Consider the following 18,717-nt stretch of genomic DNA (forward strand, 5'->3'; position numbering starts at 1 on the left):
AGTGCCCCCAGTAGTAGTCCCCTATACAGTGCCCCCAGTTGTAGCCACCCCCCCTAAATTGCCCCCAGTAGTGGCCACCCCTATACAGTGCTCCCAGTAGTGGCCACCCCCATAAATTGCCCTCAGTAGTGGCCACCCCATAAAGTGCCCCCAGTAGCGGACACCCCCTATTTCAGCGCCCCCCCCTGTGTCAGGCTTACACATACACACACAAACACACACAAAGAACAAAAAAAATTCAACTTACCTGGTCCATGCTCCTGACGTGACCACCGCTGTCCGAGTACCAGCCCGCTCTGCTCCTGCATGGGAGAGACGTCATGACGTATGACGTATGACGTCTCTCCCATCACATGCTGCGGGGGGAGCCGGAACACGGAGCTCATGAGTGAGCTCCAGCCGGCTCCCTCCGTGGATGACGCAGCAGCTAATGAGAGTCAGGCAGACTCTCATTAGCTGGCTGCTATTACAAACACACAGCCGCCGCTGGCGGCTGTCTGTTTGTAAACTGTGTAGGGCTGACCGCTATCTCTGTGGTCTGCCCTACACTTGTGGGGCCCGGGGGACTTGTCCACCCCTTGGCTACTGGTGGCACTGCCGTGCAGCGCCCCCACTTTGGTCGGCGCCCCTGGCGAGTGCCATCCTGGCTAATGGGTAGATACGCCCCTGCACACTAGGATGCTTATGTGCCATGATGCCACTTGGGTGGAGGTTGGACTTCCTGGTGACTCTGGGTCCTAGTCCCCAGATGTATGCAGGAGACAGTGCTGGAGCGCACAGCTCTCTAACAGTTATTGTCTTTAAATAAACATCACATAGCCAGTTGTGATAGGTAACAGGTCACGTGCATAGTATCGCTTTTCGAATTACAACAGATTTTCTCCTATAGTTGAGGAAGTTTGACAACTGGTAGCTGTTGTTTAATAATATTAGCAGAGTAAGCGGTGATAGCGGACTAGGTCCAACAACCTGTTAGGTTAAATGTTGCTATCAATATGATATGAGAGCGGACGTGTTGGGAGCAGTAGTCCTCCACAGATAAAGTTAACCAGGGTATAATGCACTTTGTTTAGTATGACCCCTTCATTTGATGGACCTGAAGAGTATTGCCAAATTGATTTGAGCAGCTTCCACTTTGTTATGTTAGCTGTTTTCAGAGGCATAGATGAATCCAGCATTTGGAGGGCATGCTGGTTCTTGTAGTGTTAATTGGAGGTCCCAGAGGAGACTCCCAGGTAAGCTGGCTCTCAATTTTGATATGTTTCTGTATGTACCTTTATCATGAGGCCTTACGTCGACAATTACATGGCCAAGAGTGGGTACTGCTATCATGCAGTGTAGGGACAACCAGTTATCAGAGACGCCATGAAGTTGACCTAGTGGCTTACCATGTATTTGCAAATGCATGCAACAAATATCTATGAATTTCTATTACCATATAGTTTTCAAATATTGTTTTAGGTACAATTTAGCGTTCGTTTTTTTTTGTTTAGTATGACCCCTCAACTAATCTGCAGATGATGGTTGTTCATACACACTGAACATGCATCATCTATCATCTGGCTGTGGGTCCCGCTGGCTGGGGGGTCGCATTGCGCCCCCCTCTCTGCGGCCTCTGCAGCAAGTGTACTGGCAGTCGGCTGACCGCCAGTACACACAGCATGATGAGCAGATATATCTGCAGATATATCTTCCATTGGTTGTGCAGCACAGTCGATGTGATATGTCTGTGAACGGGGTCATTCACAGACATATCACTGGTACACTATGGCTGAAGCACACAATATATTGGCCAGTCAATTGAACAGCCAATATATCTGCCAGTGTGCACCCAGAATACTGACTCTTGCAGGTCCTAGTAACTGCTGAGTCAGCCTAGCCTTCTCAGGGTACATGGAAGAGGAGTGCACTCCTTCCAACAAATATTTCTATGAGTTTTAGCTGCAGTAATTACACAGTAGTAACACTATTTAATCTTAAGCTTACAACCATGTCTCTCTCTACTTACAACAATATATTACATGGATAACATCTCAGACACATTCACCAGTCAACCGTATTATTAAACAAATAGTAACTTATAACATATATTTATTGCATACAATATGGTAGAAGGAAATGAAAACAGACTTGTTTAGACCTACTAATTATACACTTTCACCAGTTATTAAAGATTACATAGTTTGTCTGAAATATCACTTTATAATTGTAATAACTGCAAGCAGTGATTTCAGAAGTCTATACAAAATATTTTATAATATATTCAAGAATGGGGTAAGACATGAGATCAAAAGAAAACATGCTGTGGATCTACCATTATAATCTCATTAAAATGTTATTGTAAACAGAAACCCTATGACTAAATAAATATCTCATGATCAAAGTTTCAAACACAGTTTTGACATTATGGAACCATAGTAGATATATTGTGTGTGATTGTGATTGCGGTAGTAGAATTGGACTGCCAAAAGCAAATGCTTTATGTTCCAAATCAACATTAGTTTTACAGACATGTGCTTGGCAACCATGTCAAATGTCAGAAATATCTCTTGTAGTTATTCTTGTCTGGAACAGAGTGCCTTGCATTCAATGACACAGAGCAAAAATAAAGCTACTAATTAATGCTAAACAATAAAAGTTAATTTACTTCTGAATTTCAGTCATCAGTTTTAGAATAGTTCTTATAAGCATTACCTTATATAATCGTAACAAACTGTTATTTGAGATAAGGAAATATGATTAAAATAAGCTTCAAAATATGTTAAAAAAAAAAAAAAAGATCAAAAAAGGTTGTCAGTAGTTTTACTTTCATAAATGTTTCTGATAGGTTAGCGGTTAATACATTGCAATACAACATAATTTTCTTTTCATATGAAATTACATTGAAGTGCATCAGCTTCCCATGAATACATAATAGATTAATTATATTTTTGGGTCTAAAGATCTCTAGTATAATTGCCTCATTTACTATTAACAAAGCTGTGGTTAAATCCTGGGGGGGCTGAAAGACATTCCTGGCACTAATAAAAATAATAGCATATAGGGCCAAATATACTGATGTGTACTCATAGACCTAGCTTCTATACACTATACAGTGCAAGATACCCTCACTGAGATGCTGAGAGGTGTAGCATATCATCTATTGCTTTACATTTTGCATCTTATTTGCATCGCAGACACAGCAAAACACCACTCACAGGCCTTCCTTCAGAGGCGGCCGTACGGTCTATGACCGCACGGCCACCTCGATGTTTGTCAAGTGCACATGCGCACGAGGGAGCCGGCTCCTTCGTGCGCATGCGTGAGACCCGATATGACCGACAGTGCCGGTCATAGCGGGTCTCTTTCCAAAGGGGGCGAGCTGTCGATGTTGATTGACAGCTCGCCCCGTTTGGAAGGCGGGCCGGGGGGGTGGCAGCCCAAACGGAGGCATTCCCATGGGAATGCCTACCGTTTGGGGGAGGCCCCACTGACATCACTAGTGATGTCAGAGGAGAGCTTCCGGCTCTGACAGAACCAGAAGATCTCCGGGGCTTACGACAAGTGAGACCCTACCCTAGGGTCTCGTCGCAAGCCCCGATGGTCGCGATGGTCTCTGACCATAGCGACCATCACCGGAGTGGTCGTTAGAGCTGTGGGTGTAAACCCACAGCCTAACGACCAAAACAGAGGCGGGCGGTCAGGATGCAAGCAGCCGTCCAGTTTCTGAGCGACCGCTTGCATCCTCCGACCGCCTCTGAATGAGGCCCACAGTGTGCTAGAGATGCTGGGCTGTGACTTTAACCAAACAGGAACTAGTTTTAAACACATACAAAGGCGCAAATGAAGACAATAGAACTTAGCATGAGAAAAAGCTGCAGTTGCTGTATCGTAGCGCTTCATATACAGATTCAGACTCATTCACACACAGATATACAAATGTCACACATCATTGATTTTAAATTGATCAAAATCGATAAAAATGGACCTTTAGTAAATATACCCCCAGCTCTGGATACCTTGTATCCCCCTCCCCTCTCTGCACCCAGAGCACAAAATACGCATTTCTGACCTGCGTATATACAACACAGACATTTATGTACAGGTACTTATGACTCAAAGATGTATAACGTCTAACACTTTTTATGTTGAAAGATGTTTTACATGAGAGGATTATTCTTATTAGGGACAAGGTAATTTCTTAAATAAGTTTCATAATGTCATTTGGAGTTTTGAATATTTGTTGGTAACAGTTGTATTTTGTAAGCTTTAATATCAGCCATAAGGGTATGAGTACTGATTGATCATAGAAAGACTTCTCACCATGATATCCAATTATCAGAAGTGATTTTGTGGAGGCAGACCCAATTTGTTTATATACAGTACATTTTTATATAAAGCGTGGCTTCACTTACACTGCATGCCCCTGAGCTGAGTGGATAAAACTTATTCTCCTGTCCCATGAGTGAGGCCACTGAGGGAGGCAGGTACTAATTACCTGGTCCTGGTACTGTGTGAGGGCCTGGCAAACTGTGTAAAAGGAGAACTTCCATCTCCATCACTCATGTGCACAGGCATATATGGTCATTCCTCCTCCTTCAAAGCTAGCTGGGCCCCTCAGGAGTTGTCTAGTATTTTTCATTATTATTTTTTCCCCTGAAGGGGCATGGCCTCACCTCCCAGATTTTGACCATGTCCCCTGTTTCTCTCAGGTCTGTAGTTTGTCAGGTCCGTGAGCATTGGATATTTTCTAGTTTTAAAATGTTGCACTTCAGAGTGATATAATCAGTAAAAACTGGGGGAGGGGGTGGGGCACTAAATTAGTATTGAGACTGCCTTGGCATCACTGGATCATGCTTCAAACCTGACTAATCCATTAATTTTTATTATAGCGGAGCGAGGGGCATTGCCCGGCCTTCAACATGATTGTTGTTATGTGTATTTTCTTTCGTGTAAGCTCCACCTACGGGCCAGCCTAACATTAGGTGAAACTGAACAACATAGGTCCCAGTAGTAGCTTCCCAATGCACCCTGGGTAGATGATAGTGGAGGTCTCCATTTTAGATTTTCAAAAGGTCACTGAAGAGGTGCTATGTATTTCTCCTCTCAGCACAGTATTGAAGGTAAGAAATCTCACCAGTTTGCTACCATTAAATTTGCTATCAACCACAGGACTTTGTTATGTTGTATGTTTATATTGTAATCACATTTTAGTATGTTTGTATTACACTTTTACCATTATATTTCTCCTATTACTACAATTAACTCTCTTCATCAGATCTTCACATCTAAATTGGATCATTGAAAAGTAGGAGTGGTTTTGCTGCATGAATAATTATATTCAGAAAAATAGGTAAGATTATAGTGAGGACAGAACAAGCGAGTTTAAGTACAAATGGTGCAATTTACTTGGCAGATCATGATTAAGCTCTTTATTTTTATAAATGTAATCAATCTATAAACAAATAAAAGCTAAATGCAAATCCTTACAGCATTTTGGACTTTGAAAGGCATTAGTTTTTAATATACCCAGCGATACGGTAACCAATGCAATGATACATCACGCATGCCGTACACACTGCTCTATCCACTATATGACTGCGTAATGTATGATTACATGCTGTATGTAACTACGCTGCATCATTCATTGCATCATCCCATCTGCTGTGCATCACAGCAGATGGCACAATGCAATTAACAATGGGCAGCAACAATGGATTCGGTCGAGAAGCCAGCGGACCTAATCCCAACAGCCGGCTTCCCGACTGTCATATCCCAGCTAGGGTCTAAAGACAGGTGTCGATATGCCGATGCCTGTCATTAGATATAAGTTGGAAGACCGATGCCCCGCATCCCGATCAAAGGGATGCCGGGCGCAGGGCGCGGACAGCCACGGGGGTGGACGGGGGGAGGGTTAGGTTTAGGGCTTCCGGGGGGGACTTCGGGCTAGGAACCCCCCGGAGGTTAGGTTTAGGCTAGGGGAAGGGGGGATTAGAGTTAGGCACCCCTGGGGGGAGGTTAGGGTTAGGCACCCCCCGGGGGACTTAGGTTTAGGCAGCGGGGAAGGGGGGTTAGGTTTAGGTACTTAGAGGGGAGATTAGGGTTAGGTCCAGGGGAGGAGGTTAGGCACCCCAAAGGGAGGGTTAGGGGGTAGAATTAGGTTAGTTAGTACTTACATTTAGACAATCAGGATTTCCACTGCTGCCGGGCTGCTGGTGTCGGGATTGCAACCACCGGACATGCATCCGGCGGTAAATCATACTGATTTCGTATAATACATTGTATAAAGTGTACCTAGCTTTAGACATAGGACTTCTTATGACACCGGTGTTTTAATGAAAATCATGACTTTACTATATTTTAGTTCTATTAAGTTCCTAAAAACATAAGTATTCATTTCACATATTGGGGTTATTATTGTGTTAATCCATTAAAAATAACAGCACTGGCAGCCCATCCATTTAATCCAATGTGTTTTATTATGCACACATTTTGTATTCTCATTGTATACAACAGAAGGTAAAGTAATGCTAAAACAATTCTACTCTAGATTAAATCCATCTGTAATGGTACATTCTTGAATGGCTGTGTACCTGCCCGTTGTGTATTGTCATACACTGCATTCCCTGAAAGATGAATGTATCATGTATAGACCTTGAAAGAGTGATCAATACACTCACGGTACTGACTTCAAATACTGTAATTACTCAGAATGCCGCTTGATACTTTAGTGCCTTGCAAGACAAATCACTGTGTGATGCTATACAACACCATTGGGTGCATACTCTAAGTACGATGTGTCATTCACAGAATGCTTGGATCACAGGAGGCCCTTACCCTATATCAACAACACACTTATTGTTCATGTGTGTACTTGTTTAACATTACTGTGCACTTCTCAGGCAGGAAAAATCTCATGCACTCATAATTAAATCACAGTTTGATATAAACTTTGTGCTTTATTTAAATTCTCCAGTTTGTGCAAGGCTAATTAAAATGTATTCAACAACACACTAAAACAGCTGTTGTTATAAAAAAAATTCAGAAAAATAGAAATTTTAGAACAAAATGTTAATCAGCTTTTTAATTACTGCAATTGTTTTTCTGCTGATAATGTACAGTTGTTTTTGTACACCAACAAATGAATTGTGAAAAAAAAAAGATTATTTTGTTAACTAATTTAAACAATGTGTATGCCTAATCTTTTTGAGCCATGTTTTTATTGCCATAGCATTATTTATTTCTTTATTAATGCAATATTTATCTGAGTATCGATCTTCTTAGGAGGTCATGATTTTTGACATCCAGTCAGAATAGCTACATACTGTACATGTAATGTATATATCTTAGATGGATATTTTTAATAAACGTTTGAACAGAAGATTGTGTTAAATGCTATACCTCCATACTCTGGGAATATGGGTCCTTTGGGTCACAAAGTGATGTAGATATTCGGTGGTTGCCAGGGAAACAGCGTTGACTCGAATTGTGGGGCCCTGTAAAGGTCTGGCGAATAATTGTTAACCTTCCAATCGACCTTCTGACCAAGTCCTGCACATCCAAATCATTAATCTCCTGTGAAATAGAAAAGAAAAATATTAGAAAATTCTGAATTATTATTTCAATACAAACAAAGCTAGTCATCCATAATAACATATTCCTCTAATTAAATCATTTTGTATACATGTAATATGTATGGCTAATCTTGTTTACTGTCTCTTAGAGAGTATTATTGGCATAAAGATTTAAAGCATCTCTTGGGATTAACTGTAGTCAGACTACAATATTTTTTCTTTGCTTTTTCAAGTGTAAAGTGCATGAATTAAAATAGGTCAATAGCATTAGGAAATATATTGAAATATTAACATACTGTTATATAAAAAATACAAAAACACAGACTGACACTCTTAGAGTTTCTTAAATATACAAAACAGCATATAAAATGGAACGACTATCTGTGTACATATATTACAAATTATGTCCTCATTATGTCCTGAAACAAAATGAAAAGCATATTATAGTAACAAATTACATCCAAGGACTTACAAGGTAAAACAATTACCCAGAACAATGTGTTAACTATTGATATGGAGAAGGATGAATTAATCATAGGAAAATCTTTAATGGACATTTCTGAATTCATTTTGTTCCACTTGCAGTCTGTTAGAACTATATATATTAACTAAGACATTATTAGAAGAATAATTATACTCTAATATTACCCCAGAGAAATATAATAATTTTTTTTATTGTTGCTTTTAGGGCCAGACAGAAAGCAGCCCTGGCACACATACCACAATAACCCATATTTTGTGTACGTCAGTAAAATAAGTAAAAAATGAATATGTATTTCATTTGTAGGTTTCTTAAGCTGACAATCCAAAATTGTCCAACATTATCCATCTATGCTAGAATATTATTCAAAGTATTGGTCAACATTATCTAGCATTAGTAACTAATATCACTGCCCCAATACCGTACTCTTACCTAGGATATTGTCTATAGTGATGCCAAATAATATACATCAGTGAATAGAAAATGTTTGTAAGCAGTACTTTGATATATAAAGCATATGGCATCCACATATGCTCTGATTATTAACACAATCATATAAATAAATAGTATTCTCAAATTGCATAGTGGTAGAGTCCTGTTGTGGCTCCTCAGCACCATGATGATACCCTTTTTATTATAAAGCACTGCTAAGTCACACAACTTGTTCCATCACCTCTTTGCATTCCATTGTCTGCCATATACCAAGGTGTATTTTTTACTATAGGTCGGTTTTGCTTTCTTTTGCATTTTATAGTTGGCTTTAAACATTTTTTACAAAAGACCATACACACACAATTGATTATGGTATTATTTTCTTAAATTAACACTTCCACCCACACAGACCTCATTCACAAATGTATTATTCACAATATAAAGAGACACGTCCTCTTCGGTCCATGCAGAATCCCGATTCTTGTCAACACAAAAAAATGCAGCTACTCCCCCTAAGGGAGCCCCATCACAAATGAGAGGCCACTCAGGAACACTCTGCTTTAGGACTAAATGGGGATGATCTGATTGGTTTAGAGCAGGGGTGGGGAACCTTTTTCCTGCCGAGGGCCATTTTGATATATATAACATTATCTGCGGGCCTGGTGCAGGCCAAGCCCCCTCCTTGTGATGTCACACAGGGGAGGGGCCACAATCGACGGCGATTAAAGCAATACCCGGAGCTGTAAGGGCAGCGGTGTGACCGTCTGAAGTGTCCTAAGGACGCTCCAGGTGGCACTGCTGCATAGATTCTGGCTGCAGGGTGCCACTCTAGGCACCCTGCTAGCCAATTGAGGCTAGCAGAAAAAAGCTCAGAGGGCCAGACCAAATGATACTGGGGGCCTGAGGTTCCCCATCCCTGGTTTAGAGCATGGGAACTGTCATTAGCTGTCCAAAAATCTCAAATTATATCCCCCTATTCTGCGGCAAGCAGGATTCAATTTATTTGTTATGTTAGAGATCAATAGGCCATTGACTATATATATTTGGAGTTAATAATTTCCCAGAATCTACTTTGGATTAAATTTACTGTCATTAAACCTTTGTAACACTGTTAACTTTCCAATTTATGGTACCATAAATTCATGTTTATGTATGCCCATATCTGAGAGCTATTTAGTTACCAATTGAAATTCACTTTGGCATGTTCAAAATGTATGCTATGTGTTATTAATAACATTTTCATGTTTTATTTTTTAATATTGTTCTGTTTCACTACATATGTACTAGCTCTAGCCTATTGAATTTGACGCTCACTATAATTTTTCTAATTGATAAAAGGGGCTTCTTTTATTAAATAACTGAATTATTCCAAAAATGCAGTGCTGAATTCTCACCAGCTTTATGTTTCCTTAATGGTGCAAATTTTCACTAACATAACAATAAATGGTGATAAATAATATATTTATCTATCGAGTGCAAGCAGGGGCAAAGCTAGGCTTTCTGCCACCCAGGGAAAAGATTGGGCTCTGGAACCACGCCCCTCCCTCTGTATATATTAGTCAACCATGACTTACTTGGGTACAGCTTTCCACATTGCAAAATACTTAAATGTATGTAGTATGTGGGAAAAGTCCAATTTTTAGTACTGTTACATTAAGGTGTCAGCACATTCTGCATTTATTGTGTCAGAGACTACAGCAAGTATCCCTATATCCCTAACTGTGGGTGCTACTCTGTTATAGACAGAGTACCATAATATAAATACCTAGATGATAACACACTTTCTTGTACTGCCACCACATGTGATCATTAAGGAGTCACAGGTCTCCTCACTCTATAACACAATTGCACAGACACAGACGACCACTCAGTTCATTGGTCCGCTCCCTGCTTTGGCAGATAATAACAGTTTATAGCATAACCCTAGTGATCTAATAATCTCTTCAAAGACTGGGTTTTGGAGCATAAATTAAATAAACTAATAAATAATAATTTATTTACAAAGGGCATACAATACTTAGTTAAAAATAATGTTACAAAGAAATATTGTTACAAAGTACATACATTTTCAAATAAACAGGCTAGGTGTAAAGCAGAAGTCAGGGAACAGTCTCTCAATCAGATTAAACCCCAGAGTCTGAACCCAGAACATAAATGCAGCACCCCTAGATAACATTAAAACATCACCACACCTAATGTATACTGACAATTACCTGTCTAAAAGGAGGATCAGCCTGGTCTCTCCAGAGTACAGAAATACAGAGACTGGCTATAGAGGACATGAGGGGATGGAGTCTCTATAGCACAGCACATGCACCTAGTTGCAGAGTAGTAAACAGCTATCACTAAACAATCCATGCACTAGCTCCCCTGGCTAATGCCCCCCACACTCCATCATCTGGTATTTGTCTTAAATGGTGACATCTCTTAAATCATTTCCTCAAGCAGCCACTCTGCCCATGGCATTGACCATTGGTTTTCAAACCTGACCTCAGCCTTTTACAACAATGCTGTTCATTATAAACTCTCATGAGCAGGACCCTCCCTACCCTCTGTCTCATGTCTACACCTTCTCCTTTAACCTATTATGTTCTTCTTCTGTGTATGACTTTTTATTATTTCTTATATATAGAATCTTTGGCTTTGAGGCACCTTATAAATAAGCAATAATAATATTGATTTTATTTTAAATATCTTTTTAGGAGGACAGATAAATCAAATATCTAACATACACAGGGGGAAATGTAGCAAACCTTTAAAAGAGATAAAGTGGAGAAGTTGCAGATAGCAACCAATCAGCTTCTGGCATTTTATAGACTGTGCTAGATAAATTCTAGCTAGAAGCTGATTGGTTCCTGTTGGCAACTTCTCCACCCTATCTTTTTTGAAGTTTTGATACATCTTCCCCAGACTGTTCATTAATCTTACTAGTACAAATCCACAATTTATGTTCTGTGGTTGGGACTTGAAAACTATAGACAGTACCATCAGCTAATTAGTAATAACACAGGTAACTGTATTTGCTGCTTTGCGGCACAGTGGAACAAGACAAAGCACTGATATCTAGGGAGAAGGGCTGTATAGTTGACTGCATTTTTATGTAGGGCATTTATTCCATTCTGGGTTGACAGATGAAGATGGAAAGTTAGATATAGAAACACTAAGGTATAATGAGGCACGTAAGTCATAAACCAGGACCATGCGCTGTCTTAGATCAATATTGCCAGATGGAAAGTAGAGTAAAAGACTGTATCAAAAACTGCTGAAGGATTAAACAGGTTGAGAACTGAGCAGAGCATTGGGAATTAGTATTATGAAGGTCATTAGTCACTTTAGCAAGATTTGTTCTAGCTGAGTGAGTAGTGCAAGATTCTAACTGGAAAATAACCAAGAGGTTATTGGTATTAGGGAAGGAGAAAACCAACCTGTTACTGAGAGCAAGAACATTTATAAAGGTACTTACTAAGTGCAGCACCAGCATATTGATACTTAATGGGTTTTATTGTGCCTGAGTAATGCCATTGGGACTATTTATAAACACATTCAGCTCTGCTAACATGAAAAATGCCCTTTGCACTGTACAAACGTAGTAGAATCCTTCATTAAATGGTAAATTTAAACACATTTTAATACACTTCCTGGCCCCTATACATGTCACTGACTATTAGAAGTAACAGGAATACAATGCTCATTGTACTAAATAATTTATTTAGAAGACTGGAAATTCAAATGTTGCTATAGCCTTTTAAGACAATTGTTTGCATCTTATTTTCAGATTTAGGAGAATGTATACCATTTCTATATTCTCTCGATATTTTTGAGTATGGTACCAGCACGTTTTACTGATATACTGTATATAAATATCATTTTTTTTATTTAATTGTGTGTATAATTGAGTGTACTAAAAAAAATTATTATTATCTAAGTTTAAGCTGAACACTATTATTTTTACAGTTTTTGCCTATCAGAGCAATGCTATTTCTGTTCTCTGGAAAATTAGCTGAATGCACAAGGCAATGCAGTTAAATGGAGTCTGGAACAGTAGCTGAATGTTCAGTACAAGGCAAAGCAGGTAACCAGAGTTAGGAACAGAAGCAGAAGCCATCATAGCCAGGAGCCAGGATACTGATCTCTAGGGAGAGAAGAGTGTTGTTCTGGCAGTCAGCAGTTATTGATTTAAATAGGGCACCCTATGCACTGACAGGCTGACTGCGTCATGTTACAGGAGTTGCTGGAGTGGGCCATGTGATACAGTCAAAGATGGCCAAGCTCATTAATCAGAACAGTTGGAACTGCATGTTTGCAAATGAGTGACACAGGTCTCAGGGATGCCGCAGGTGGCCAGCGGGAACACAGATGGCAGTGACACCGCCGGACCTGGTAACGAGGGCTAAGAACACGATTTGTAATATATTAAATAGATGAAATATCAAGGGAAATCGTAGTTATTTCTTCTCCTTTTTAATTCAAATATAGTTTTGTTGTAATTCATATTTTATATTTCATATTTCACTGTTATTCACCTTTTAAGACTTTTCACCCATCACGCCTAATCTTCAGGGACACATTGAGCTTAGCACTGTCACACATAAATGGATCCAGACTGGATAAGAACAATTTATATTGAGAGGCAGGAACCTAATAAAGTATGCTTTTCAAATCTATTTGTTATTGATTAGTTAGGGGTCTATGGCCCTCATTCAGAACCGTTCGCAAGTGCTATGCGCTCGCAAGCGGGTCGATGATGGGGCACTGCGCATTGCCGCGCACATGCACAAGCCCCGGAGCGAGTGAGAAATTCACTCGCTCCGGGGCTCGCTACAAATGGGGCGGCTGTCGATGTTGATCGACAGCTCACCCCATTTTGAAGGCGGGGAGGGGGGGGTGGCTGGACAAACGGAGGGACATCACTCGTGATGTCAGTAGTGAGCTTCCTGCTCTATTAGGGCAGGAATCTCACTGGGGCTTGCAGCAGATGAGACCCTACCACAAGGGGGCCGGCTACAAAAAAAAAAGCGGCCGCACTCATTCAGAGCGAGCGCTCGCTTTTTGCGAGAGGCTCTGAATGAGGTCCTATGTACTAAGCCTTAGAGAGAGAGAAAGTGGATGGAGATAAGTATCAACCAATCAGCTCCCAAATGTGAGTACACACCTGATAGATATATCTGCAGATCGATTCATTTGCAAATATATCTGTAGACCATGCAGAACATATGTTTTGCATACAGTCTGCATGACCCGTTATGACTGATGTCACAACTCGGTGGGTATTTACATGTGCCCGCCCAGTTGAGCTGTCAATCACCGCTGACCTGTGCAGCGAGTGTACGGGTGGTCGGCTGCCTGCTTGTACACACAGCACATTGCCCCAATATATCTGCAGATATATTGGGCATTTGCTGTGCAGAACAGCTGATGCGATATATGTCTGTGAACGTCGTTCACAGACATATAGCTGGTACACAGTGATCGACGCACACTGGATATATCGGACGTTCAATTGAACAGCCGATATGTTGGCCAGTGTGTACACATCATAACTGTAATTTTTCAAAAACAGCCTGTAAAGTGACAGTTAGCAGCTGATTGGTTGGTACTTTATCTCCGTCCACTTTATCTCTATCCAAAGTTTAGTACATAGACCCCTTAGTGATTTTTAAATTGTCAAATATATTAAAGGAAAATAGGACAAAAATACTGTAATCACTATTTTGCTTTTCCCATTAAATTAGAAGATTTTCAACAGACAGCACACATGCTGGAAATCTACTGATATGCTTGAGATTTTTGAAAGAGCGAAAAAAATAAATAGTAATAGGGAATCAGGCTTCATTATTTCTAAACCAGCCTCAGCAGCAGTAAGTTGGACACAATCTTTTCAATCCCCTTCGATTGCTGGAGTCAGAGTAATTATAAAGATTGACTTTACCTCCCCAGTGCTCCCAGTATAAAGCTGGGCATCCACTATACAATTTACTGTCAGATATCTGTCCAATCTGGCTGGTTGGAATGAAAACCTGGTAATGTATAGTGGATGCCCAGCTTTAGACTCCTGCCCATTATAGCAAAATAGTCAGTGAAACATTTTTTAAATAAAGTTTAGTATGTATGTAGAATATGCGCTACAGTGTCTGTAGCCTTAAAACAATAGTTCACTTTTTAGAAAATTTAGCAACAGACCTGCCAGTTGGTCAAAAGAGATGATGCCAATAAAATAGATTGAAATGGTGTGGGATGCTGGGTGGCATATATGTAATACATACTGGGCCTGATTCAAAGATGTATGTATACCCAAAGGGTTACATAGCGCATGCGCAGAATGAGTCCTATGTAATCGCAAGCAGTGCCCTTAAGCCGCAGCAAAATTGGCATGGCCGCTTGGAAGCAGGGGGTGGGGGGTGGCGCCAGTCTGAAATTCCCGGAAATAGGGGTGTGCTAATCTAATGCTGCAGCTTCGGACTCAGCACTCAGAGCACAGATGCTGACCGGAGGCAGTTTTTTCCTTCAGACACCTACTGCAGCATTAACATATTTACACATCACTGCTCAAAACACAGCAGCAATGTGTTCTGCGCAGTGGCGGAACTAGCGGCGGTGTAGTCGGTGGCTTGCACCAGGACCTGCTGTGGTGCAGGGGCCCAAAGCTGCCACTGCACCCGCCACTAGTGTCCCCACAAGTGTAGTGCAGACCACAGTGAGAGCGGTCTGCACTACACAGTAACAAACACACAGCCGCCAGTGTCAGCTGTGTGTTTGTTATAGCAGCCAATGAGAGTCAGACAGACTCTCATTGGCTGCTGCGTCCATGGAGGGAGCCAGCTGGAGCTCACTCATGTGCTCCGCCTTCTGGCTCCACCCACAGCGGGTGATGGGAGAGATGTTATGACGTCTCTCCCATCGCGCAGAAGAGCGGGCCGGGAGGAGCTGACAGCGGCGGTTGCAGCAGGAGCGGGGGTTCAGGTAAGTTGTGGGTTTTTTTTGTGTGTGTGTATGTGTGTAAGGGGGCATGGGAACTGGCATAACATAGGGGGCCGCTACTGGAGGCACTGTATCAGGGGAGTGGCCACTACTGGGTGCTCTATATAGAAGGGACTACGACTGGGGGCAATTCAAAGGGGGGACTACTACTGGGGGCACTGCATAGAAGGGACTACTACTGGGGGCAATGCATAGGGGGGATTACTACTGGGGGCAATGCATAGGAGGGACTACTACTGGGGGCCATGCATAGGTAGGATCACAACTGGGGGAAATGCATAGAGGGGACTACTACTGAGGGGAACTGCATGGGTGGACTACTACTGGGGACCTGCATGGGGGCACCACTATTGGGGGCAATGCATAGGTGGGATTGCTACTGGGGCAATGCATAGGGGGGACTACTACTGGGGCACTGCATAGGGGGACTACTACTTGGGGCACTGCATAGGGGGGACTACTACTGGAGGCACTGCATAGGGGGGACTATTACTAGGGGCAATGAATAGTGGGGACTACTACTTTGAGACCACTTCTGTGGGCACTGTATAAGGGGCACTACTGCGGGCACTGCATAGAGGGTTCACTGCTGGGGGCTCTGCATAGGGGGACCCAAAGCATATTCTTGCACCTGGGTTCACCACTCTCTAGTTCCGCCACTGGTTCTGCGTCCATTTCAAGCCCACTGTTCGTTAAGTGAAAGTGTGAATTTTGGGATTACTAAGCACTTTTAGATGATGCTTCAACCTCTGCAATGTATGTGGTTCACAGTTACTATTTGGCACAAATAACAATCACTTATTCAAGGTTTTATATTTCCCCAAGATTTTCCATTAGATATCACTTTGTGAAATGTAATCTGTTGAAAGCAGAAGCTACAAAATATATTCTTAATTTCTATCACATAGAACAACCAAGAAAATATCATCGAAATACATCAGTGCCAGTTTTAAATGAAAGTTTATCATCAACTCATAGCAAATATATTTGCTTGGTATCTTTTAAGTGTCTCTCACTTGTACAGAATAGAGAGAGCAATGTTGATATATTGTTGAGAAACCATTTTGAAACTTTATAACTGTTTTCCTTTGATTTGGGATGAACTAAACTAGTTATATTTTCTCCTAAGGCACAATGATGGGTTCTTTCATTCATTTGTCATTTATGCTCAGTATTAAATATAGATTTTCTGAAACAAACTAACACCTGACATCTGCTGTGTCCAGTGTAATATTCGGCATCTCTGGTTGATTAATCCTTAATGTACCATAGATAATGGTTTTCACAGTATAAGATCTATTTTTTTTTATTTAGCATGCATCATTTCAACATAATTTGACAAAAAAATGAAAACATAGTAATGCATAAGTTGATTACTTGATCAAAGATGGGTCATCTATCTTTCTAGAAACTAAAGTAAACAAACTAAAGAACACTTAGAAATATAAATAATTCTAGATTGCAGCTCCCTTTGTATAATCTGAATATAAAATATGATCAACAAACTACTTCATTAAGCAAGCAGTGGTGGCTGTAATGAAAGACTGTGATCTCAGAGGACCATAAGCTTTTTCTAGTTTCACTATCAAATATTTCTTCTTCTTAGTTATGTACTTTTAAATATTATTAAAAATTGATGCGGGCAATTTTCTAAGCATTCGGATAATGTGCTTATAATGCAAAAATGTAAAGTTGCTAAGGTAATGGTGCCATCAAGATGCAATGTTAAAAACACTTTATGAAATATAAATTCTGAATTAGTATTTTTTTATTAAGAAAAAATACACACTTATAAATACTTACATCTACTTAATTATTTTATTTACATATCCAATAGATGCCATTATTGCTGCTATTGTCCATGAAGAAGAATGCAGTGTTTAACTACACTATAGAGATAACAGCACTCTACATAGATACATGACAACAAAACTCTAGCTATAATCAAAACTCCATTTATGCCAATACTCGGTTACCCGCTTAAAATGCAATACTGGAACCAGCACTCATCGCATGGCAGCAGAGTGTGCCTACACACACATGCTACTAGAACTACCACTAGCAACCAGCCTGTGCTAGACCCCATGGGCTTGTGGGGTCACCGTTACCTGTTTCTCATTGTACCATCACTGACACACTGAAAGAAGAGTATGCACTGCAGTGGCAGCAGAGAGTTCCACAAGCCACCAACTGCTACAGACCCTGGACTACTACACAGGTAGAGTATTCTGCACTACAGCTGCTGTACCCTTTTTGCACTGGCAGCAGAGAACCCCCATGAGCACGCGGGGACACCATTGCCGCACAACCCACCAGTTCGAGATCCCCAGCAGGCCAGGAAAAGTGTCTGTCCACAATCCTACCAGTAGGTAAGACACACCCATTCAGACCAGTGCCGTCTACTGGGGGTACCCCAGTACTGACTTAACAAATAATACTTGGTCGTAAAAGACTGTAGAACATAAATCCAGCAGTGGCTAAGTACAGGCCTTGAACTGTACAGTAAGGAGCCCCTTGGAAGGGTCTACCCACCTCTACATTGAGCACCCACCACAACTTATCACAAACAGGGTCCAGTATTATATATTTTATACTGCACCCAAAAGGATTGTTCACAGAGACAACATCTCAACCATCTTAGAGAAGCACTGTGCCTCCTCAATAAATAGGATTGGTCCTGTTCATTTGGTGTCTGCCTCTCATTTCCCACCCACTCTACTAGATATATCCTCTACATACATTTGCACACAATCAGCCTGCTACCCCTAAACAACACCCTTACACAAAATACAAACTCACCCGCACACACTTGGCCATCCTCATTTACACACCTTCTCACTTAACTCACATCATCTCTGACCTTGTTTCCCCCACACACTGATACACTATCCACATTTCCCCCAATTTCCCCTACTCAACCTTGTCCTACACAACTTAACAGTGCACATACCACTCTATTGTAGATCTAATGTTAAGTAGGTACTCCTATAGTATGGTGCTGCACTTTCCATCTCCTCACCCCCACCCATACTATCTACTACCAATCCTCCTCATCACACCTTAGAAGCACAGTTAAATACCTAACCTCAAAGATTCAGGGTGTCCAGAATGTATGGAATTATTTCATACTTAACAACCACCAAAGACCAATGTACACATATGTGGCCGGTTAATTTTTCAGGCTTTTCAACACCTATATAATACAATTTTTTTCTTAACTTGAAATTTATTATCTTTTCAATAAAATATACCAACAGTAATGAACTTAATCTG

At 40.9% G+C, this 18,717-nt stretch overlaps 1 protein-coding gene across 1 annotated transcript in view; it reads right to left on the bottom strand.

Moving 5' to 3' along the window:
- Nucleotides 1-18,717, bottom strand: part of GRID2 (glutamate ionotropic receptor delta type subunit 2) — a 1,139,199-nt gene that overhangs the window by 456,742 nt on the left and 663,740 nt on the right. The window contains exon 6 of the mRNA XM_088464469.1: nucleotides 7,381-7,554. Coding sequence (XP_088320595.1) covers nucleotides 7,381-7,554 — 174 coding nt within the window. The remainder of the gene's footprint in view (nucleotides 1-7,380; nucleotides 7,555-18,717) is intronic.

This window comes from Taudactylus pleione, unplaced genomic scaffold (assembly GCF_031769625.1).
Source record: "Taudactylus pleione unplaced genomic scaffold, aTauple2 ptg000055l, whole genome shotgun sequence".
Lineage (NCBI taxonomy): Eukaryota > Metazoa > Chordata > Amphibia > Anura > Myobatrachidae > Taudactylus > Taudactylus pleione.